The sequence below is a fragment of the Mesoplodon densirostris genome, chromosome 10, assembly GCF_025265405.1.
Source record: "Mesoplodon densirostris isolate mMesDen1 chromosome 10, mMesDen1 primary haplotype, whole genome shotgun sequence".
Classification (NCBI taxonomy): domain Eukaryota; kingdom Metazoa; phylum Chordata; class Mammalia; order Artiodactyla; family Ziphiidae; genus Mesoplodon; species Mesoplodon densirostris.
Window position 1 is genome coordinate 57928196 of NC_082670.1, and position 24691 is coordinate 57952886.

The following is a 24691-nucleotide window of genomic DNA, read 5'->3' on the forward strand; positions in this document are numbered from 1 at the left end:
GTGTGGAAATACTGTTGTCCAGCATCATTTGTTGAAAAGACTTTCTTTCCCTATTCAATTAGGTACCCTTGTAAGAAATCAATTGACCTTAAATGTGAAGGTTTATCTCTGGACTCTCAATTCTATTCCATTGATCTAGATTTCTATCCTTATGCCAGTACTGCATTGTCTTGAATACTGTAGCTTTGTACTACATTTTGAGATTGGGAAGTGTGAGTCTTCCAACTTCTTTTTTCTTCTTCTAGATTGTTTTGGCTATTCTGGGCCCCTTGCATTTCCATATTGAAATATGGGATCAACTTGCCAAATTCTGCAAAAGGCAGCTGGGATTTTTATAGGAATTGTGCTAAATCTGAAGATTGACTGACATCTTAACAATATTAAATATTCCGATCCATGAATATGGGATACCTTTCTACTTATTTAGGTCTTCTTTAACTTCCTTCAATAATATTTTCCCAAGTTTTGTTATTCTTGGTGCTATTGGAAATGGAATTGTTTTTCTTATTTTGATTTTCTAGTTGTGCGTTGCTGGTGTATAGAAATACAGCTGATTTTTGTATGTTGATATTGCAATCTTGCAAACTTATTGAACTTGTTTATCAGTTCTAAACTTTTTTTTGATGTGTATGGATTCCTAAGGAGTCTCTGTATACAAGATCATGTTATCTGTGAATAGACATGGTTTTACTTCTTTTCCAGTCTGGATGTCTTTTGTTTATTTTTCTGGCTAAAACCTCTAGTACAATGTTGAATAGAAATGGAGAGAGTGGAAATCCTGTCTTGTTCCTAATCTTAGAAGGAAAGCCTTCTGTTTCAGCATTAAGTACATTCTTAGCTGTGGTAGGGCCCTTTATCAGGTTGAGGAAGTTCCTCTTCTATTCCTAGTTAGTTGAATGTTTTTTATCATTTGACAAACTAGGAATTTTTTCAGATGTTTTGGTGTTGAATTTTGCCAAATGTTTTTACTGCACCTACTGAGATGATTTTGTGGTTTTTGTTAATCTTGTTAGTTAATGTTCATTATAAAGACAATTTTTTAATGACTAATATTCCATGGTGTGGATTTTTTAAGTAAAGCTCTTTTTATAGGCATTTAGGTTGCTTCCAACTTTTTGCTTTTATCAATAACACAGCAGTTACTAAATCTTTTACCTCTTCTCTGATCATTTCCTTAGGATAAATTCCCAGAGGTGGAATTCCTGGCTATGAACCCTTTGAAGACTTTTAACATACAAGAACAATGCAGTTAGAAAAAAATCATAAATATTAGAACAAGAAGAGACCCTTTATGAGATTCAGTAAAGCTGTCTCATGTCACAGATGAGGAAACAAACTCAGAAAGGTAGAGTGACTTACTCAAAGTCACACGGCTGCTTAGTAATCATCTAGTGAATAGACCAGGCTTATTCCAGGCTTTAAAATTCCTAGGATTCTGGGCTTCCCTGGTGGTGCAGTGGTTGAGAGTCCGCCTGCCGATGCAGGGGACACGGGTTTAGCAGGGGGTGGTCACCATCAGTGGGGCTGCCTGTACTGACCTTAGGGGAAGGGGCTTGGCCTTATTGGTGATTCACTCATTCTCTGCAGTAAAGGGAATGGGTGTCATCAGCTGGTGGGTCAGATGTGTCGTGGGAGTGGAATCAACACAGAGAAGGAAATCAGAAAGTATGCTGGGCTGTTTCAGGTAGAGGCTTAAGGCTCATTGCAAAAGGAGGGAGCAGGTGGGCTCCTGTACTACCCAAGCGTCTCTTGTTTGAGTGGCCTGATTGCTTCAGTTGCACCAGCAGTAACACGCCTACACGCAGTCAGCCATCCCCTAGCAGGTTTACTGAGACCTGTGTGCAGACCTTCTGCAGAAGAGGGTCCTGTTTCTTGAAAAGCTCATGGTCTGGGGATCAAGGCAGAAAGGGAACAGACAGAAAGTCTTCCTGTGGGGTAACTGCTAATGGGAGGGGAGTAGGGCTGGGGGAGGGATGCACAGAACAAGGGGCACTAAACAGGATCTTTCAGAAGGGGCTGGACCGCCCAGTTCACACAGGCCATCTGGGGGTCTTGGAGCACTTGACTCCAAGTTCACATGGTGTGGAAGCCAGGTCCCTCCCAGGGAGAAGTCAGATCCTCTGGGCTCGAGGGAAGAAAGGCTGCTCCAGCCTAGGGGTGGCTGGCAATTGCCTCTTAGAAACAGTCTGTGCTCACCAGCACTTTGAAGGTCAGGTACCTGCTTAACAGAGGTGTCTTATTGTCTCTTACAGGGAGAGGTTGTGGAGTATGTGGATGACCTCTTGGAGCTGGAGGAGACCAGCTAGCCCCCAGCAGCCAGAGGACTTCCTCTCGATGTTCAGGAAACACAGATTCTTTGTCTTCCTTTTCCTAATAGTACAAGTTGTTGATACCTCAGAGCCTTCTCTTTACTCTGTGAAATGAAAGGGAAGCCCCCATCTCTCACTACAGCTAACCAGGGGTGAGCCTGCCTTCCACGTGTCCACACCTGACCCCCATCTTCACACCTGCCCCCCTTTACACCTGCCTCCCCTTCACACCTGCCTCCCCATCTTCACACCTGCCCCCCCACACTTGCCCCCCTTCACACCTGCCCCCTTCACACCTGCTTCCCATCTTCACACCTGCCCCCCCTTCACACCTGCCCCCCTTCACACCTGTCTCCCCATCTTCACACCTGCCGTCTCCATTTTTATACCTGCCTTCTCACCATTTTGGTTAGAAGGACAGTTTTCCATGGATAGTTTTTTTCTTTTCCCAGAAAATCAGTATTATTTTTTAAATAAGAAAAACACTCCTAAAAGGTGGTAATTATAAAAACCTACTCTAGCCTTTCTGCTTTTCCACATTTTGGTTTTGTTTCTCCCCATGCCCTGATCCAGCAAAGATGGTGAGGACAAAGGCTAAACTTTTCCTCATGATGGTCTGTACACGGTCTGACCTGCATTTTTTCTGGCGCCCATTGAAAAAGAAGTTGGGTAAACAGGGTCGATTACAGAAATGTGGCTTTTGCCCAACACTTTCACATGTCCAAAGTCTTACAATGGTTGGTAGATCCCATCTGAGGACACTGCTCAGCCGTTAGTCTCAGAGTTGGGAATGGAAGGAAGCAGAGGGAAGCTAGTTTCATTCACTCTTTCAACAAATATTTACTGAGCACCTACTACGTGCTAGGCTTTGACCTGGGCACTGGAGATACTGCACAGAAAAACAGAAAAAAAAAGTCCCTGCCCTCATGGAGCCTACATTCTTCAGGGAAAGACAACAGATAAACAAAAATAAATATGTACAAGGCATCAGAGGGTGATCATTGCTATGGAGAAAAATTAAGCAGGGAAGGGGGTAAGGAGGCCTGGAGACGAGGCTGCAGTTTTTGTTTTGTTTTTTGAATTTTTTGGCCGCGGCGCATGTGGGATCATAGTTCCCCGACCAGGGATCAAACCCGGGCCCCCTGCAGTGGAAGCATGGAGTCTTAACCACTGGACCGCCAGGGAAGTTCCAAGGCTGCAGTTTTAAATAGAGTGGTCAGGGAAAGCCTCAGCAAGGTGACAGCAGAGCAGAGACCTAGGGAAGTGGGTCTCAGAGCAGAGCATTCCAGGCCAGAGGGGGCCGCGTGTGCAGTGCCCGACAGTGGGGATGTGCTTGTGTGGTCCAGGGACAGTAAGGAGGCCCGGGGGAGGCGTGGGCCAGGGGCAGAATGGAAGGAGGTGAGGATAAATGTGTGGGTGGGAGGGTGGGAGGCTCAGCCTTGCCAGCCAGTGTAAGGCCACTGGCTTCTGCCCTGAGCGGGGTGGGAGCTGTGGAGCAGAGTGGAGCCTGGGCTGACTTGCGTTTTACGGGGAGCACGCCAGCTGCCATCCCGTGAGAAACCTGGAAGCGAGCAATGGTAGAAGCAGGAATACCAGTTAGGGGATGGCTGCAAAAATCCAGGCAAGGGGGATGCGGGCTCGGCCCCGGGCGGTAGCAGGAGAGACATGGTGAGGAGTGGTCAGATTGCGGATTTTTTTTGAAAGCAGGGCCAATAGAATTTGCTAACAGATTGGCCGTAGAGCATAGAGGAAAAAAGAGAGAGGCTCAAGGTGACCTCGAGGTTTTGGGCCAGAAGCATGGAAAGGATGGAGTTGCCGTTTCCTGAGATGGGAAAGATGGCTGGGTGGGTAAGTAAGGCATTCAGTGCCAAGCAGCTGTCTGAGGCTGGGATGCCAGGTTCAGGCTGCAAATAAAATTGGAGGGGCTTCCCTGATGGCGCAGTGGTTGAGAGTCCGCCTGCCGATGCAGGGGACATGGGTTCGTGCCCCGGTCTGGGAGGATCCCATATGCCGCTGAGCGGCTGGGCCCGTGAGCCATGGCCGCTGAGCCTGCGCGTCCGGAGCCTGTGCTCCACAGCGGGAGAGGTCACAACAGTGAGAGGCCCACGTACTGCAAAAAAAAAAAAAAAAAAATTGGAGCATTTTCTGAGGTGAGGTCATTAGCAGAGCCTAAGTCAGGGATCCAGTGGGGAGTGGGTCCCAGGGCGGGACTGCAAGGCAGGCAGGGCCCGTGCTTGGGTGCCCTGCCCCAGGACCCCATCAGTGGAGGCTCTGGACCCGCACACACTTGAGCCTCCTTGAAGCTCCAGGCTGTGGCTCTTCCCGGCTGTACGAGGACATGCAAGGAGGCCTGACTGTCCACCTCTCTGTGCCCACAGAGCTCCCCTCTGGTCCTCCTCCTCGGAGCCCGGGTGAGCTTTCTGTGGGTGAGGGTGTTCCCCACAGGGTTGCCTGGTGGTAGCCAGGTTGCCTCCTCCACTGTCTGAGGTTGGCCTCTTTTCACTGGGGACTGAAAGCGCCTCCACCCCCATCCTAGCGGTGTCCCCTGGGAAAGAAACCCTGGGGACAGTAGGATCAACACTGTCAGCACTTTGCTTTGCTTGAAGGCTGTGGAACCAAATTACTAAGTTTTTACTTCGAAAGAAGCCAAACCAATTAAATGAAAAAAAACAAAACAAAAAGTGGGGTGATTCTTCCAAACCCACCATGAATAAACCCCAGCTCGCAGGCTGCATTCAGCGACCTCAGCCCAGTACCTCCCTGAGCGGGTTTTCTTGGAAGCACCTAGAAGAATCCTGGATTGAGACCTCGTGGGCTCAGCATTAGTCTGGCCTGTCTTTTGAACAAAACAAAACAAAACAAAACACATTTCTAAGCTTTGTGGGAGTTTCCAGACCGAGACTAGGATGCCTTGCTTGTCCTCTGACCCACCTGCACGCAGCCCCACGGGTACTGTTAGGTTTCCACCCAGGGAAGCTGCCCACCATGGGGCAGGGGGTTCTCTCCAGCCCCAATGCCTCTCAGGCAGCCCAGGCAGGGGCCTACACTGGGGAGGGTCTAAAGGCACCCCCTCCACCTCTGTTAATGTTCACACTTTACCTTAGCAGGAAAGGGTTGGGGGCAGGTTTGTGTGTACATAAAGATTTAAAAGCAACTAATGGACTGAAATGTTGCACATACCATGCTATTCAATGTACTAATATCTTTCTGAGTTTGAGGCTTTCTAATTACTGCCACTAACCTGTTGTGCTCACCTCTGGGATCCAGAACCACTGGGTCCGTTGCCCACAAATGCCGCCTTCGGAAACGTTGCTTTTTGGAGTTCTTACTAAGGGAATTTTAAGAGCACAAAAATTTTATTGAACCAAACTCAGTGGCAAACAGAAAATGATTTGTTAGATTGTCAGTGGGCAAGAGTTTATTATGACTGCTGGTGGAATCAACAGTGGCCCGTTTCTGTCAACATTGATGGGAATAACGTTTTTAAGTTTTAAATGTGAGATGTAAACCTAAACTACTTCAGTTTTTTTTTTTAAATTCAATACTTAAACTGTGGGGAGAAGGTGGATTGGAGCCAGAGAAAACATTCTCATTTAATAGTGTTTGCACATGGAACGGCAGCTCAGTTTGTAGCGAGGCTCTGAGAAAAACCCACAACTAATCCTTCATCGCAGCTGTCCGAACTCTTGACCATCTGCCATCTCCCAAACAGCGACTTCTTTTTTCTGGTGACTCCAGGCTTGAATGACCTAGTGTGGAGAGTTTAAACTATATACAAGGAGGGGGGTGGGAAGGGAAGGGACCTTAAGTCAGCCTCAGCCAAAGGTTTTGTGCATAGGACTTCCTGTGCCTGCAGCCCGTCCCCGGGGCATCTCCCTGAGAAGGAATTCACCAGGACGGCCCAGCTTCGCCTTCACTGACCCACTCCTACCCCAGAAACAAGTCAGGAGCAGCCGTGGAATGTGCCATAGCAGAATGTTCTCTCTCGGAGGTGGGCACAGTGAGCACTATACCCTAGGCCTAAACTGCACCCCACCTCAAATCTGGCTTTGGTGGCCTGTTGAATGAGTGAGTTGACTGGCTGTCTTCTTGGAGCTGATAGCGTAAGATTAATGGTGCCTCCTTTTACAAGAAAAAGTGGGAAGAAATGAAGCAATTTCTTAACTGTACCAACAGAAACAAGATGGGCCCACTTTAGGGTTGTGGTCAGCAGGCCACACTACAAAGGTTGTTGTCAATATCTTTTCCACCTCCTCTCCTTGGGTCAGGGCAGTGGGTACAGTTTCATTCTGTGGGAAATTCGAGTCACATTAAATGTTTTACTTTGCTGCTTCTTTTTTTTTTTTGACCGCACAGCATGCGGGATCTTAGTTCCCTGACCAGGGATCCAACCCGTGCCCCCTGCAGTGGAAGCGTGGGGTCTTAACCACTGGACCAGCAGGGAAGTCCCTTACTTTGCTTGTTCTTTACTGCTTTCTTTCTCAGTCTGGTGGTGGGGCTGTCTTAACCAGACCCAGTCATTCTAGGACGCATGTTGTAATGAGCTGTTTTCTCAGGTCTGTGAGGTTTCTGATGTGCATCTAGTGAAGCAGGGCCCTCACCCCAAGGACTGTTGGTGGTCACGTAGAGGGGGAGTCCTTGCCAGCCGTGGGCGGGCCCAGAGCCTTCAGGAGAGGCAGGCTCATTGCTCTCCCCAGGAAGACTCTCTTTCAGAGAACTGGGATCTCACTAGGAAAACACTGGGAATCCAGGGCTTGCTTTGGGTCTGATGAGCTGGTCTCTTGCTGCCAAGGTCTGAGAAGTGATGAAGTATTTACTGTTTAATGAGGACCAAAAGCCTCCAGGCATGACAGCCAATAGCTACTGTGCTCCAGGCCTATCACCCATGGACCAGCAAGGAGAAAGAAAAGTGTAGAAGGAGGCAGGTGGAAAGAGTGAGGAACAAGCCAGGGCAAAACTAGACCCATGGGCCAGAGAGTTCACACGCACCGGCTATTGGAAGAGGAGGTGGAGGACACAGGGATTCTGTTGATGTCAGCCCAAGAATTCCAGAGGATACAGTGGAAAAGTTTGGACTGAGCAGGAGTGGCGGTGTAGGCAGTAAGAGTTTACCCATCAATGGACGTCTTAAGTCCTGATCTCTTGAAGCAAAGCCTTGTGCGAGTGATGGGGTGCTCTCAGGAGAAGGGAAGCAGGAAGGAGCTGGAAAGGGTGTGGTCTCGTTGGAGACCAACCTCAGCATGATCCTATGGGAGCTCTCCCACCTTGAGGCAAGGAGGCCAGCCTTCTGTGTGCTTGTGTCCATAACTCACTGGCTGTATGAAGGCTGCCTCAGGGGTGGAGGGGTGTGAGGGGCTAATTCTTGGGCGAGGGAACTCCCATTAGGCTGAGGACAATTCTCTGGGTGAGAAGGGTACGCATATGCATTTATGAGCATTTTAGCAGCCAGCAGGGCAGCAGGAGGAGGATTCCCCTGCCCAGTGAAGGGGATCTGGGTGGGCACCAACAGTGTCCACAACACTGGGTGGCTTGGGAGGGGTCATACCCAGTGTTCGCAGAGGTAAAGAGGGACATAAGGCAGATGGGACTGGTGCTGACGGTCTCTGAGCTGGGTTACTCCATTCACACCTCCAGATCTGTTGTCCACCTTGCCCTGTGCCCCTGGGTAGACATTGCCTGGGCTCCCTCACCCTCGACTGCCGCTGCCCACAGCTGGGACTTGCTGGCAAGGGACTGCAGGCTGAGAGAAGAGGTCCAGGTCTTTAAAAACCCTGCCTCTCTAGGCCACCGCTGGACAGGGGCTGTATTCTTCTTGAGGCCAGAGCCCTTGTCCCTCGGGGGCTTTCCTGTTGCTGAAGCTCTTGTCTGGGCCCCTAACAGCCCTCCATCACACCTTGATGGTTCTCTTAACCCTCCCCAGGCTTTCCTGACCACCTACCCCTAACTCTCTCTATTGATTCCTTTTGACTGTCCCATCAGTTAGGAGAAGGGAGGCAGTTGGTTCTGGTCTCTTAGGCCAGTGCTTCTCAAACTTGACCGCACGCACCCATCACCTGAGCATCTTGTTAAACACAGAGTCTGAGTCAGCAGGTCTGGGGAGGGGCCTGAGATTCTGCATTTCTAACAAGCTCCTAAGTGGTGTCTGTGCTGCTGGCCTGGGAACCACACTTTGAGTAGCAAGGCCCTGGGCTTTTTGTTGTAGTGAGAGGCGTGGTCTCTGGTTGGGGTGAGGAAGATGGAAGGAGGGAGGAGGGGGCAGGAGCTCTGCAGACTCCCCAAAATCCTGCTGTGGGAGGTCACATGGCTGAGAGTTAGGCTTAGAAAAGGTGGTCTTAGATCCAACAAGTATTAAGACGTTACTTTCAAGACTACTAGAGAATCCTTTTTTTAAAAAAAAAACCACTGTGATATAATGCAGATATAAAACACACTAAGTAACTGTTTGGGGAAATAATTATTTAAAAAATGTCAGAAGCTTTGTGTTAATGGATCCCCACCCCCAAATTTTTGTGAGCAGTAAACATTTACCAGTCTCAAAACACACATGATGACATACAATTTAGGCTTACAGTGTTTTTAAGCATTCCCTTTCTACGTGCATTTTTAGATCCTATAACATTAATTTAGATGACACCAAATCAATAAAAACGTAAAAACTGATGTGTTGGGTTTATTTTGCAGTTCTATCAAATAATACATTTGCATGTATTATTTATTTGTAATAAATTTATTAATACATTTGTGTTAATATTACCTATTTTTGAGTTGGAAGTGATGTTTCAGCAGCCTCAAATGCTATCCAGGGGCACAGCGATGCCTGACCTCTGTGCAAGACAGACCTCAGGTGTTCCTCATCGGTGCCTCCAGAGCCTCAGCTGGCCTCAAAGCTCAAAATTTATGTGCTTGTAAGCCTGTGGTTCAGTCCTGAGCGTGCATCAGAATCACCTGGAGGGCTAGTTAAATCACAGATAGCTGGGCCCCACCCCCAGGGTCTCCACTTCATCTGGGGTGGAACCAGAGAATTTGCACCTCTAGCAAGTTCCCAGGTGATGTTGATGCCACTGGTCTGAGGACCATGCTCTGTCATCATAAGCAAGATGTGCTGAGTCACCATAAGATGATGGAGACACCGTGAACTGGGTGCTCAACAGCAATGGGGAGTCCATCCTGCACTCAGGCTGTTTCTAGAGGGCTCACAATCGCCACAACAGGGTAAAGAACAGATCGTCACAGACCATTTCATATTCCTTTTCAATTCCTCTGCTTCTCTATCAGGTAGGTACCCATGCTTGATATCCTAGCCCTTGGCCCTCTTGAAACATTTTTTCCCTCCTAGCTCATTCTCTCTTCCTGGAGTTCAGAGAAACGGTTAATCCTGAGAAAGGAAACCGAGGACTGAGTTTTGTTAGTCCTGGCAAAAACTCTAAGACATTCCTAGGCACAGACTGGTCAAGGACAACCAGGCCACTGCTTCTGAGAGGAAACGGTGCTTACCGGTACAAAACAAACCTTGTTTTTTAAAAAAACGATGGGCTGTCCCACAGGATAGAGGGAACAGGGTGGATGTGTGTCCCACCACTCCTCCCCCCCCCAACCAAACATCTGTTGTAAATTCTTTCCAATTTCAACAAACAATTTTTTAAAAATCTCAAAGCTTCTAGACTATGTCCTGGTTCTTGGCTCATATGCCCTCAGCAATGTCACAGCATTAAAAGGAAATAACCCATTATTCTTCCATATCCCACTCCCAGCAATTAAATATCTATATCCGAAATAACACTGCTCTCAAATGCTCTGTACGTCACATCTATTTTGAAAATTTCATGTTGCAGTCTCAGTCATTTTCCTTCCTAAAAAAAAGACAAGACAACTGTATGATGAAGAGGTGAATTTTGACCTCTCACTGGAATTAGGAAGCACAGGTCTGGGCTTAGTGCAACAGGTTCCAGGGCAGTTGGTCAAGGGGATTCTGAGGTGTGTGAAGATGCCACCAAAGCCTCCCTGCCCTGCCAGGTGCCTCCAGAGATGCTTCTCAGCCTAGAAAACAAAGACCTGAGAAAAAGAAGACGAGCCCTACTCCACTTTTTTCGTGGGCTAGTGAATTGCCAGTGTTTCTCAATGTGATATGTCACAGTTTATCTTCCTCCCAAGGGGCTTCGGGCAAGCCCCCCAAGGTGGCTAGACCTTCTCCATCTCAATCTGCTGGTGGTAGTGACCAACCTGCCGCTGGCCAACATTCAGCTTGTACACGGAGCTCTTGTGCTGGCACCTGCGGTAACCCCACACGGCCCCCACGCCTGCCAGGAACAGCAGCAGGCACAGGACCGTGACAATGGCAATGATGGGGCCTCTGCTGAGGCTGGGACACTTATCCCCTACGCAGGACTCCAAGGTTGGAAGAAGCTCCTCGCTTGCACCTGGGCCGGGGACTTCCTGTCCCAGGAAGTCCTCAGACAGCAGGTATGGAAAGGTATCCTGGACCTCAGGGGCAGTGATTTCCATTGGCGTCTGGGTGGCCGCCATGACGGTTGAGGGAATGAGGTTCGACGTCTTTTGGATGGTGGTTGTCACCATCTCCAGGATAGAGCTGGTGAGCTCATAGGGTAGGATGGACATGGGAGGCTTCTCTGTGGCATATCTCCAAGGAGCAGTTGACTGGTCCCTGGTCAGGTCACCATCCCCCTTGCTGGGACTCTCAGTTTCAGACACACTCATGGGTCTGAGAGCCAAAGCTTCTACATCTAGAGTTTGAGTTGGAAGAACTGAACGGTGGGTCGTGTCCTCACTGAGTGTGAGGGTGGTACTCCTGGGCTTCTTAACTTCCACAAGAGCAGGCTGATTGGGTGTAACTAGGACGGTTTCTTCCAGTCCTACTGATCGATTGCCCTTGTCCTCCTCTTCCTCCTCTTCTGCCTCTGTCTTCCTCCAAGCCCCATCGGTCACAGGGTAGCCATCTAACCAGGACTCATCGCTGCTGCTCACCATTGGGTCACCTGCCTTGCTGTCATTCCTGCCCACAAATGGCCCCAAGGGACCATCAGTGCTGCTGTAGATGACCCTAGTTTCTGGCTCACCTGGGGCTAATGGGGTGCCACTGTGGTTTTCTCCAGCAGGAAACTGCTTTTTGGTGTCCTCATCCATCTCCTTTTCCAACTCAGGCTTGTGGAAGCTCTCATCAGGAAACCAGAACATGTACTTCTGGTTTTGTTGGGATCCTGGCAGGTCTGTGGGGACACTGCTCCCAGTGCTGGGCAAACCTGTGGTTGGCACAACAGCTGTATCCTGGGCTGTGTCCTCTCTCCCCACAGAAATAGAGACCAGATGGTCCTGCTTTGGAGCCTCCTCAGAGGCTTCTCCCTGACCCCTGTCCTCCTCTGCCTCTGTCCGGGAATCCTCCATGAGCTCTCTGAATGACACAGATCTGTCATCAGGAAAATTATCTTCATAGTCAATATGTACCTCACCCTCATCTGGAAGGAAAGAGGGAAAAGCCTCATTAAGTCCGAGGTCACAGAGCCAGTGTAGAACACAGAAAGGGAAACCAAAAGCATAAGGACTGGAACAAATGAAATAAAACTGTTATTCTCAGATGCTATGACTGTATCACAGATAAACCCAAAGAACCTATATACAAAGTGTTAAACAAATTAACAGGCAAGTTTATCAAGGAAACTGGGTCTACAGTCAACATAAAACATCAACTGTATCTCTATATACCAGCAATAAACAGAAAACAACAAATTTAAAAGATACCATTTGCCATAGCATAAAAAACCCCCAAACTCCTAGGAATAAATCTAACAAAAGATGTGTAAGATTTCTACATAGAATGGTACAAAGTATTTCTGAGCAAAATTAAAGAAGACTTAAGTAGTGAAGGGCTATCCTATGTTAGTACAATGGAAGTGTAATGGTTAAGCTGTCAATTCTGCCCAAATTGATCTATGTAGATTTAATACAATCCTAATAAATATCTCAGACATTGACACGCTGATGCTAAAATTTATGGAAATGCAGAGGGCCAAGAATAGACAAGGAAAAAGAAAAGCTGGAGCATGCAAACTACAAGATTTCAAGATTTACTATAAAACGGAGTACTTTTTAAGACTGTGTGTGGTATTGGCACAAAGACAGACAATCGAATTACATTAACTTTAAGAACTTCTGTTCATCAAAAGCCACCATGAAGAGAGTTAAAATGCAAGCCACAGAGTTGAAGATAATTGCAACACATATAGCCTCCAAAGGGTTCCAGAATTTATAAAGAACTCCAACAAATCAATAATAAATAGGCAGAGACTTCCCTGGTGGCGTAGTGGTTAAGAATCTACCTGCCAATTCAGGGGACGCGAGTTCGATCCCTGGTCTGGAAAGATCCCACATGCTGTGGAGCAACTAAGCCCGTGAGCCACAAATACTGAGCCCGTGTGCCACAACTACTGAAGTCTGTGTACCTAGAGACCGTGCTCTACAACAAGAGAAGCCACCTCAATGAGAAGCCCGTGCACTGCGACGAAGAGTAGCTCCTGCTCTCCACAACTAGAGAAAGCCCGCGCGCAGCAACGAAGACCCAACGCAGCCAAAAATAAATAAAGAAATAAGTTTAAAATAAATAAATAAATAAATAGGCAGACAAACCATAGAAAAGTTGGCAAGATACTTGAATCAGAACATCACAAAAAGGATATCTAAATAGTCATTTAACACATGTAAAGAGGCTCAACCTCATTAGTAATAGAGAAATGCTAATTATAGCCATAATGAAATACCATTTACATAGCACCAGAATGGCTAAAATTAAACAGACCGAAAATCCCTAGCGTAAACAAGGATGCGAAGCACAGCAATTCCACTCCTAAGTATGTACCCAACAGTAACGTGTGGACATGGGCACCAAAAGACATGCACGAGCATGTTTATAATAACCAGAAACTAGATACACTTCAAATGGCCATTAATTGCAGAAATGACACATACACTGTCGTACATTCATACAATGAAAATCTGGACATCAATAAAAATGAAACAACCCCTGCTTCCCACGACATGGAATCTCACAGCCATAAAATTGTGCAAAAGAAGCCGAGCACAAAAGAGCAGATTCTTTCGGGGGTACTGGCAGCATTCTACTTCTCGACCTGTGTGGTGGCCAAATCTCTTTATTTTTTGATAATTTATTAATCTGTTCCCTTATGATTTGTATGTATGTTTTTTCAAACTTTCTAAAAATTGAATGAAAGATCTTTAAATTCTATAGTGGTTTACAGTTTTCAACAGTTTCACACACGATTCCATATAATCTCATAATAACCCTTTTATTTTTTATCTCCTACCCCTATGTTGCCCCTCTCCCTTCCCTCTCCCCACTGGTAACCACTAGTTTATTCTTGATATCTGTGAGTCGGCTTCTTTTTTGTTTTATTCACTAGTTTGTTTTATTTTTTAGATTCCACATATAAGTGATATCATTGTATGTATACTTTAGTTAAATAAAAAAGTATCTTTTGAATCTCTGATTTGCTCTTTGTAAGACTTCTGAGTTGTGAGATGTGCTGTGAAGTATCCTGAATCCAGCTGAGTGAGAAGGAAGATGGGCCCCACAGGCAGGAGCCCAGAATGTAAGGACAGCTTGGTGAGGTAGGAACCATGCTGGTTAGGAAGGTCTCAAGTAGCTGTGTCCTCAGAAGAGAGCAGCCCGCTGAGCTTGCCCCTCTCAATGTTCTTTGAAAGTCACATCCTACTACAAGACACAATTATTTTATTTTTAATTTATTTTTAAATTTTTTGGCTACAATGGGTCTTCGTTGCTGCGCGTGGGCTTTCTCTAGTTGCGGTGAGCAGGGGCTACTCTTCAATGCGGTGTGTGAGCTTCTCATGGCGGTGGCTTCTCGTTGCGGAGCACAGGCTCTAGAGCGCATGGGCTTCAGTAGTTGTGGCAAAGCTCGGGCTCAGTAGTTGTGGCGCACAGGCTTTGTTGCTCTGCGGCATTTGGGATCTTCCCGGACCAGGGCTCAAACCTGTGTCCCCTGCATTGGCAGGCAGATTCTTAATCACTGCGCCACCAGGGAAGTCCAAGATATGATTATTAAATAGAAATGTTTCCTATGCTCTTGTGATATAATAACATACATATTTGGTCTTTGGTTCCTGGCACAGAGCTCCTAAAACCCTCGGAATTTCCTGAGTAATAGGGGTGACAGGAATATTTTTTGTTATGCATAACAAGTTTCTTTGACCATACCTGAGTTATGTTAATGAGGTGACTCTGTGGGCCCCTAGAGAGCTTCAGGATGCGGGCTGGTTGTCAGAGGAACCAACCACGTGATTAGCGGGTTGGACCTTTCAGCCCCACCCCCACCTAGGGAGAGGGGCTGGAGATTGAGCTGATCGCCAAGGCCAATGATTTAACCAACCATACCTACATAATGAAACGTCCATAAAAACCCTTAAACTACAGGGTTTCAAGAACTTCCAGGTTGGTGAATGCATCCATCGTGCTGGGGAGGAATACACCCCAGGTTCACAGGGACAGAAGCTCCTGTCCTCGGGATCTTTCCAGACCTTGTCCTATGTACCTCTTCACCTGGTTTATTCAACCTGTATCCTTGTAATATCCTTTATAATAAACTGGTAACTATAAGTAAAGTCCTTTCCTGAGTTCTGTGAGCTGTTCTAGTAAATTGTCAAACCTGAGGAGGGGGTCGTAAAAACCCCCAATTTATAGCCAGTTGGTCACAATTCCAGGTGACCTGGATTTGTGATTGGCATGTAAAGCAGAGGCTGTCTTGTGGGACGGAGCCCGTAAGCCATGGGCTCTGCACTAACTCCAGGTAGGTAATGTTAGAATGGAATTGAACTGTAGGACGCCCAGCTGGTGTCCAGAGATTTGCAAAACTGGTTGTTGGTGTGAGTGATCCCCCTCCACTGCCCCCCACCTCACCACACTTGGAGTCAGACATGTTCTGCAGGTGGAAACAAAGCTCAGGAGTTTCCCCCTACTTCACTCTGCACCTTAAAAAGGGCAAAATGCAAAGATCTCCAGCACCAAGGTCTGGATGGAATGCTGAGGTGTGGTGTGTTCCTGGGCTCTGAAACTGGATTAGTGGGCATTTGGTTTATTTCTAATAAGTCTCCTTATCTTGCTTATTTAATGACTTGCAGAGTTATAAACACATTTAAAAATCCTTTCTGATCTGCTCCTAAAATTTAAGCCCATTCATTTTACTTTTCATTATTATATTTGTGATCTTTGATGTTACTACTATGACTCGATGAAGGCTATCTTGTAGATACTAAAACCCCCAGCAGGTGGAAGAAGTTAACTATGTGATGACCAGTCTGTAGCCATGACATAAGCTGCCACAATTCTGAGAACTGGCCTCAAAGAAATGGAAACAAACCGACTCTGGAACTGAAGATTAACTGTACCTAAAACAATCAAGATGATGGTGATCAGACCACCGCCTGACCAATTTCAAGATGACGGTCAGAGCTGACTGTGCTGTTTCTGCATGTAGTCCCCTCCCTCTGCCTATAAAAGCTCTTGCCCACTGATTGTCAGTGGGGGGGAGTCGGTCTTTGGACAGGAGACTGCCCTCCCCTCTCGGTTGCTGGCCTTTGAAATAAAGCAAACTTTTCTTTCCATCAACCTTGCCTCTTTATTGGCTTTTGAGCGGCGAGCAGCTGGACCCACTTTAGGTTAAGTATTTGGCTCCCAACCTGAGGCTGGGCTCTCGCGATATCTGGCTCCCGGGTTTTCAGGTTTTCCCGACCAGAGCCGCCGCCATGAAGACGCGCCGGGATGGCTTCGCGTAGCTAGTTGCTCGTGGCTCGCTGGCTCTGAGAGGGGGTTTAGGGGGACGTTCATAGCAGCTGTCGAAACTGTTTGTTTCGGGGATTCTCCCTGTTTCTTCCCAGCTCGGCACTCGCTGCCCGCGTACGCTTTCCCTTGGTGGAATGGAAAGATGCCTCTTGGAAGAGCTGACGAGCTCCAAGACCGAGGTAAGTTCACTGGTGTGCACCCGGCAAGCTTCTCTTTTGAGCACCAAGTGCTATTTGGGCATTTTGCCAATTGGTTCTGACGTGTGTCTGACGTTGAGAACTGTCTGTGAGCACCGAGTGTCATTTGGGCATTTTGCCAATTGGTTCTGACGTGTGTCTGAGGTTGAGGACCGTCTGTGTTGGGAAGTGTTTGTTTGGGACTCCATGTTGGTTATCCTCTCAGAGTATTTGTGACAGTTCTGTCTTCTGGTGTGTGGACAAGTCCCCTCTGCCTTTGTATCCGCAGCACTCAGCGTGGTGCCTGGCACATAGTAGACACTCTGGAAATATTTGTTGAATGAATTAACGCGTGAGTGAAGAGGTGAACAACTGAGTGACGGAAGCCCGTTTTGATCAAGCTTGATTCAGTCTGGAAGTCCGTCAGCCAGGGCATTATTTGGTGCATGACAGTAGCAAAGAATGGTAACCCACCTCTTAGTCCTAGTACTGAGCATAATCAATGTCGGCTAAATTCCTTCTCCCATGTAACCCAGCCCATGAGCTTCAGAAGTCAAAAGGCACCTGGAATATGGGCAGGACATGAGCCATTTTCTCCTCCCCCATACCTTCTTGTGCAGGAAATAGTGGCCTAGCGTATAATGTTAGAGCTGGGGATTTGGGATAGGTCAGCCCACTCTTGCCTGGTGGGCCTGCCTTGACCTGGACCCTTATGGCCAGTCTGAGCTGTGTGTGTGTGTGCGCGTGTGTGTCTGTCTGCCTGTCCGTCTGGAGGTTTTGCCTTCAGAGCTCCCTGAGCTTAGAGCATCCCTGGATGGCAGCCCAGGGCCCAGAGCCAAGCTCTTCCTGCCTGCACAGGTTCTCAGGTCAAGGTCTGGCTCAGAAACAGGCTCTCACTGTGTCACAGTTTCGCCAAAACGTCAAATGAAGACACAGACACCAACTGTTTACAAACAGTCTACTCATGACAAAATATCCCAAGCCTGTTTTTCCCTTCTTGAGTAACAGTAAAGTTTGTTGCTCACTGAATGTCAACCCAAAATTACACTCTGTCTCAAGGTGGGGAACATCAGCCCTTTGCCTGCTGAGGTGTAATTTCTCTCCCCTCCCTTTGCTCCCCTGAGCCTGCGCTCTCCTTAACCAACCCTCCAGCCCTCCCCTCCCCCACGCTCTCCTGAAAGCTGGGCTGGCACAACATTGGGCCTTCTGATTTAGACCAACGGGTCCAGGAAATGTAAACTCCATGGGCTCTCTTGGCAAAAACCAAGTCATTCCCTGTGTGTTTAGATTTAATTGTTACTTTAGGAAAACCAAAGACTACACATCAATAGAAATCAGGAGTAAAAAGAAAAGGGTTGCCCAGGTCGTGCCTTTATCAGGGGCAGAAGTATACAGGCCAGGGTCCAGAACCCTGGGCTCTCCCAGTGCTGCCACTTTTCATGTTTTTTCATGTTGTTTCATTTATGGAAGCCCACACATGCCTTCTTTTTCCCTCTGGTCTTGGCTATACAGCCTTTAAAAATAGTAATTTTGAAAAAGACAACCAGACAAGCCAGAAATAACCACTGGTTCAATGAACCTCTGAACAAATATGGCAATATTTACAAAGAAATTCTAAATTCAGTCCAGTCTCTGGCTTTTATCCTATGAAGGAAGTCTAGAAGATGGAGAAAAACAGAAATGGAGGTTAATTTAAGAAAACAAATGATGGGCTTTAGAAATGAGGGAAAATAGCAAAGGAACTTAGTGAGGGAACAGCTAGTTTACAAAGCAAGCCCTGCACTGCCCTGATGCTTTTTAGAGGCCCCTGGAGAAGCACACAGCCATCATAAAGATGTTGGAATGAGACGTGCCTGGTTTTAATCTTGGCTCTGCTTTTTTTTTCTTTTTAATAATTCTTTTTTTATTTTTGGCTGCCTTGGGTCTTTGTTGCTGTGCACGGGCTTTCTCTAGTTGCAGTGAGTGGGGGCTATTCTTTGCTGTGGTGCACAGGCTTCTCATTGCAGTGGCTTCTCTTGTGGAGCACAGGCTCTAGGCGCACGGGCTTTAGTAGATGTGGCATGTGGGCTCAGTAGTTGTGGCTCATGGGCTCTAGAGCGCAGGCTCAGTAGTTGTGGCGCACAGGCTTAGTTGCTCTGCGGCATGTGGGATCTTCCTGGACCAGGGCTCGAACCCGTGTCCCCTGCATTGGCAGGCAGATTCTTAACCACTGGACCACCAGGGAAGTCCCTTGGCTGTGCTTCTTTCTGGCTGTCTGACGCAGGAAGTTACTGAACCTCTCTGTCCCTCAGTTTTCCCATCTATCAATTGGAGCTGGCCATTTCTACTTTCAGAGTTATGAAGATGAAATGAGATAAAGTGTATAAAACTCCTCTTTCAGAAAGGAACATGAGGAGACTTGGGGAAGATGAAAATGTTCTGTATTTTGGTTCTGGTGGTGGTTTCATGGGTGTACACATCTGTGACAACGCAGAGACTTTTATATTTTAAATGGTTACTGTTCATTGTATGCAAATTAAACCTCAGGAAAGTTGTTAAAAAAAACAAAACAAGAACAAAAAACAACTCCCCAAACAGAGATGACATGGAACAGGTTTGGCATGATTTACGACAGCTCTTTTCTCAGTGCCCAAATGGGGAATGGGTCTTGTTTCCATAGCTGCGACAGACCAGGGAAGGGAAAAGGAATAGCTGTCCATTTGTTGTTGGACTCAGAGGTGGCAGGGCTGGTGGAGTGAGGTCAAGCTTGGTGTCACTCACTTTCCTGATACTACAGACCAGAAAGCGCAAACAGAACCATGGAGCTTGGAGTGGAAAATCTTAAAGGCTTTTCAGAGCCTGTCTTATCAGATACCCTTTGTCAGGGCAAGTTGTCTTTTTTTTGGCCACGCCATGTGGCATGTGGGATGTTAGTTCCCTGACCAGGGACTGAACCTGTGCCCCCTGCAGTCAAAGCTCAGAATCTTAACCACTGGACTGCCAGGGAAGTCCCCAGGGCAAGTTTTAAAGGAGGATCAAGGGGCAAATCAGAGAGCAAGGGTCTGTGAGTCTCTCCCTTCCTGGGGTATCTGCAGACCAGGGTAGAGGCCATAGGACCACTGGGTGGTGAGTCAGGAGAGGGCAGAGGTGTTGAAGGCAATGAGCACCCAGGACAGCAAGTAGGGGAATGGTCAGTGTGCCCAGGGAAGCACGTGTGGCACCATGGTCACGTGGCCAGGGGTGGCCACTAGGAGTGCTGGGAGGTCAGAGACTATTCCTAGGGTACAAGTGGCCAGAGATGGATATGGCCTTGAAGATATGGGACTTGGTATAATAAGAAGCCCACAGAAAACCAAATATAGCATGGAAATCTGCACACATGCGTAAGGAGCAAAGCACCAGGATTTTTATATAATTAGGGCAACAACCAATCATAGTTGGATACCAAGAACACTAGAGAGGTATGACAAACATTTCGTGCTGCCCAACTGGGAATGGAAACCAACTGTGGTTTCGGGTAGGAGAACGGAAAACAAAATGGCCAGACCCAGACCTGGACGCTAGGAACCAAAGCTAGAGAAATACCAACAAGCAGAGGGGAGAAAATGGCAGTTTAAGAAGTCCTCACCCATTCAGGTTGATGGTCATGGTAGAGTCCCTGTGCTAAGTGAGAGATTTCACCAGCACCACTTGAGGCTGGACCATAAGGTCGAGGTGAACATACAACCTGGGTGGGCAGTGTGTGCCTGAGGCACCCTCCTGCACTGGCCACTCATTGACCACCCAGGTGGACGTGCCCCTATGCATTCATGCCTGCTCACCATTCAAAGTTTAAATTTCATCACACTCATTCAGGCAGTCCCCGCTTTACTAATTTTTCTTTAAACCACTGCTCTCCTGAACTGATGCTTTAATAAGCAACTAAGTTCTCCACTGTAGTGGATGCTGTCGGTGCTCATGTCCCCTTTCCCAGACCAGTGCACCCATCCCCCAGCCGCTGTGAGTGACGGCAGCTGAGGGTTCACAGCTGCCACTCCTCTGGAGGACTGCCCTTGGAGGGATGGGAGCCTCAGTTAGGGGGGTTGCAACCCGCCTTGCCCTCCGTGCACAGCAGCCTGCAGCCAATGACAGACTAATATGGAGGAACTCAGGCCGGTCCCCTTGCTTCCAAGTGGGACCAACCCTGTGGTGAAATTCATGCTCCCCAGCTCCCCAAGGGATCAGGCAAAGCAAGGATCCAGCTGAGGCCACATCCTTAACTCCTTCCTCTCACCTTCCCTGCCTCCCTTATTCCCTTTCTCCCTCAACAAGCCATGGACATCTGAACAGGCTCTGCTTTTAGAGAATCTAACCCAAGTCTTCTAGCCAGTCTTCAAGATGCCCAAACAGTGACAAGTTTGAGTGAAACAGTCTTCCTAGTAGCCCTGAGCTCCTAAGCCCCTGCAATCTCTGAGACCAAACTCGTTTGAGCCCCAAGTTCTTTTAAGTCTTGACCTCCATGGCACCCGAGCCTTGAGGCTCTCTGGGCCTGAAGAGGTCATGAGGGGAATAAGGGGCAGGGACCCCGGGGGCAGGTTCTGCCAGAGGGGTTGGAGCGAGCTCCAGCACCTCACAGGAAACATAAGGAAACGTTCTGGGCTGGAGGCAGGGGAGGGTCTTGACAGACAGCCACATGGTGTGTAGGGAGGGTTGTGGGCCGAGCCCAGTGCAGAAGTGACAAGTGCTCCCTGGAGCCGAGGGGCAGCTGGGGCCACAAGTCTGGAATGCTTGGGAGCTACACGTTAGAAAGTCCCCGGCTACTTGCCCACGGGGTCTCCACCAAGCCCTAAAGCCACACAAGCCATGCCTTTCTGGAAGGATCATTTGCTGTCTCCAGAATCTGAGATGCCCGCTGGCAGAGACCAATTTCTTGCCCAAGTACTAGACAGCTGAAGTCACAGCCCGCCTTTGATTATCTGTTGTACAGGAAGCTGGAGTCAGTAACACACAAGGGAGCAAGGAGCCAGCGTCACACAAATCCCTTTAGATCTTTCAGTGAGGGGCCTAATACCCTCCTCCATCAGCGTGAGAGTGAAAGGGAAAGAATATGGTCTGAGCTCAGACCATATCACAGGTCCTGTTCTGAGTGATGTACTTCCCATCTTTTTTTTTTTTTTTTTTTCTTTTTGCGGTATGTGGGCCTCTCACTGTTGTGGCCTCTCCCGTTGCGGAGCACAGGCTCCGGATGCGCAGGCCCAGCGGCCATGGCTCACGGGCCCAGCCGCTCCGCGGCATATGGGATCCTCCCAGACCGGGGCACGAACCCGTATCCCCTGCATCGGCAGGCGGACTCTTAACCACTTGCGCCACCAGGGAGGCCCTGTACTTCCCATCTTAGAATAACAAAAGCAAGCAAGCAGACAAAACAAAACTACCCCTCCACCTCTCTGGCCCCCAATCCTCCTGCAGCTCTACCTTCTGCCCCTCCCCCACCGCCGCCCCAATCCTCTCCGTGAACAGCAGAAGTTGTCTTCCTTGGCCCTCTTCCTCACTCCAGCTCATTCCTGTGCTCGCTGCAGTTCCGCCCAGGTGCATCCCACTCCCCAGCTACACACTGAAAACATGAGGCTACCAGAACCTTCTTAGGCTGTGAAACCAGTGCACACTTTTTAGCTTCCATTGACTGAACCTGTGCAGCCTTTGAGCACTTTTCCCACCTGGGAACACACACTTCCTTTAAAATTTCACCTGGGACACCTCGTTTTCCAGCTTTCCCTTTTACCTCATCATCTACTACTTCTCTGTCTCTCCTAAGGTATTCAGTTTACTAGTTTCCTTTAGGGTTGGGACAGTTTTGCTCAACGTTGATTACACAGTACCTGGGACCCTGCCAGATGAAGGGAGAGGGACATAGTGAATGAATGAATGGCCAATAGGCCGTAGAAGGAATGTTGTCCAAACCAAGATGGGTCCAACTCCAAAACCCTTGTTCGGCCCACCCTCTCAAGATGACTTTTCTCCAACTGAAGCAGTTCCTTAATCAAAAAAAATTGGTGTTCACTGGAAAAATACATGTAAGGTGGAGTCAAACACCTGGTGACAATATTCTTGTAACACACACACACACATATACACACACACACATACTTATAATAACACAGATACTTTAAATGTTAAATCTACAGAGTAATGAAAACTATAACGGTCTGTATATTCAGCTAAGTGTAGAAACCAGAATTTCTGCCCAGCAGCTGAAAGCTCCAACGACTCTGCTTTGCGGTGAGAAAATAAACACCATTTCAGACACACAAAACCTTCATTTAGTTCTCATTCTACTGGGGCCAGTAAACAACCCCTTTGAGTGGTGGGCGTGCCTCGTGGGATGGTGCAACCTCGGTGCCTCGCCAGAAACAGCCAGCCCACTGACGCCTCAGGGTGAGCCTGGGTCTGCTTTGAGGCGACACATGCAACAAGCAGGAAGTCAGGTCTTATGCCTCATTTTCTCAGACAGGTGAATCCATCGGAACTGGCAGGAGCTCCTGCCTGCCACAAAGCGGCAGCAACAGAGGAAAGTTCTAGAAAATGGCTCAAATTGTGTTTCAGGGACTTGTCCCAGTCTGTAACTTTGTTATTAGTATGTGACAAGCAAGTAGGAAGTTTTTAGAAGCTTTTGTCTTTTTCTTTTTTTTTTTTTTTTTTTTTTTGCAGTACGCAGGCCTCTCACTGTTGTGGCCTCTCCCGTTGTGGAGCACAGGTTCCGGACGCACAGGCTCAGTGGCCATGGCTCACAGGCCCAGCGCTCCGTGGCATGTGGGATCTTCCCGGACCGGGGCACGAACCCGTGTCCCCTGCATCAGCAGGCGGACTCTCAACCATTGCGCCACCAGGGAAGCCCGCAGAGGTACTCTTTTTTTTTTTTTTTCTTTCCTGCGGTATGTGGGCCTCTCACTGCTGTGGCCTCTCCCGTTGCGGAGCACAGGCTCCAGACGCGCAGGCTCAGCGGCCATGGCTCACGGGCCCAGCCGCTCCACGGCGTGTGGGATCTTCCCGGACTGGGGCACGAACCCGCGTCCCCTGCATCGGCAGGCAGACCCTCAACCACTGCGCCACCAGGGAAGCCACTAGAAGCTTTTGTAACAATTTGACAGGGGAATTTTATGTCTATTTAAGGAAAATTTTTATTTATATCTAGAATATCTTTCCTTTAGTTTTATGCTAACTCATTTTTATTGCATTTTTACTAACGTGTCAGTCTATCAATAACAAGAAAACAAATTTTTAATTGTGCACAGAGAGTATGAGACAACAAAATCTCACTCTTCATCAAAAAACACGCCAAGAGGAAAAAATAAGCCACAGAATGAGAGAGAAAATTTCAACACATTAAGAAAGTTTTCGTAAAAAAGAAATCCAACATTAACGTAAATAATTAAATCAATTAGAGAAATGGGCAAAAATCTTGGACAGACACTTACTGAGTAAATGCTAATAGTATCTGATTAGATAAGTGCTTGGGTAGAGACATGGGTTTTACAGGTCACCATGGAGTAGTCACCAGATTGGTAAAAAGGTAAAAAGTCTCACAATCCTGAAGGTTGGTGAGGATGATGGAACAGAGCTCTTACTCTCAGACCCGTTTACTCTCCCACAGCTGGTGGGAGAGTAAACTGGTCAAAACACTTTAGAAAACTCTCTGGCAGCATCCATATAAGCTGGACACACACCTACCCCATGGGCAGCAACTCCACTGCCAGGAACCAAAAGAAATGTGTTCACATGTGAAACGAATGATGTGGAGGAGAACGATCACCGCAGCGTAAATTTTCGACAGTCACAACACGAGAACAAGCCAAATGACCACCAGCAGAAATAATGGGTGGTGTATTCACACTATAGATAGTAAACTGCAATGAACACAAAAAACCACAGCTCAGGCAACAACATGGATGAAGCTCACAGACAAGACAGCACCCTAGTCTCATCATGGTTCTCCCATAGGATCTGCCGGACATTCTGGGGACCAGCTGTCCTATAAATTCAGTAACATTGTGGTGCTGGAGTTGTCCCCCTCTATAGCGCCAACCTCCACTTGGTACCCAGAGGTCATGGGGGATCGGGAAGGTGGGCCCTGAAGGAGTCTTGGGGAGAAAGGAACCCTGTGAGGTCAGGGAACAATTCACGGTCTGGCATGAGGTCCATGGTGTAGGAGTCATAGGAGAGAGTGATTTCTGCCATTGGGAGAATTCCCAAGGGGGCTGGGCAGGGGTGGGATGCAGAAGCCTCGCCCCCAGGCCTACGATGATGATGGAATGGGGACATCTGGGGGAATCAGATCAGGTTTCGGGAGCTCAGTGCCCACCAGGAGTCTTTCTAGCCTCAGCTCTAATTTTCTTCATACTCACGGGGCAGCCCAGGGAGCAGAGCAA

The 24691-nt window shown here is 47.9% G+C and overlaps 2 protein-coding genes across 2 annotated transcripts in view; one reads left to right on the plus strand and one right to left on the minus strand.

Moving 5' to 3' along the window:
- Positions 1 to 5471, plus strand: part of CRTAP (cartilage associated protein) — a 37303-nt gene extending 31832 nt beyond the window's left edge. Inside the window, exon 7 of the mRNA XM_060109236.1 lies at positions 2253 to 5471. Coding sequence (XP_059965219.1) covers positions 2253 to 2306 — 54 coding nt within the window. The 3' untranslated portion in view covers positions 2307 to 5471. The remainder of the gene's footprint in view (positions 1 to 2252) is intronic.
- Positions 5472 to 10487: 5016 nt separating this feature from the next.
- The window catches only part of SUSD5 (sushi domain containing 5), a 40164-nt gene continuing 25960 nt past the window's right edge, over positions 10488 to 24691 (minus strand). Inside the window, exon 5 of the mRNA XM_060111314.1 lies at positions 10488 to 11779. Coding sequence (XP_059967297.1) covers positions 10488 to 11779 — 1292 coding nt within the window. The remainder of the gene's footprint in view (positions 11780 to 24691) is intronic.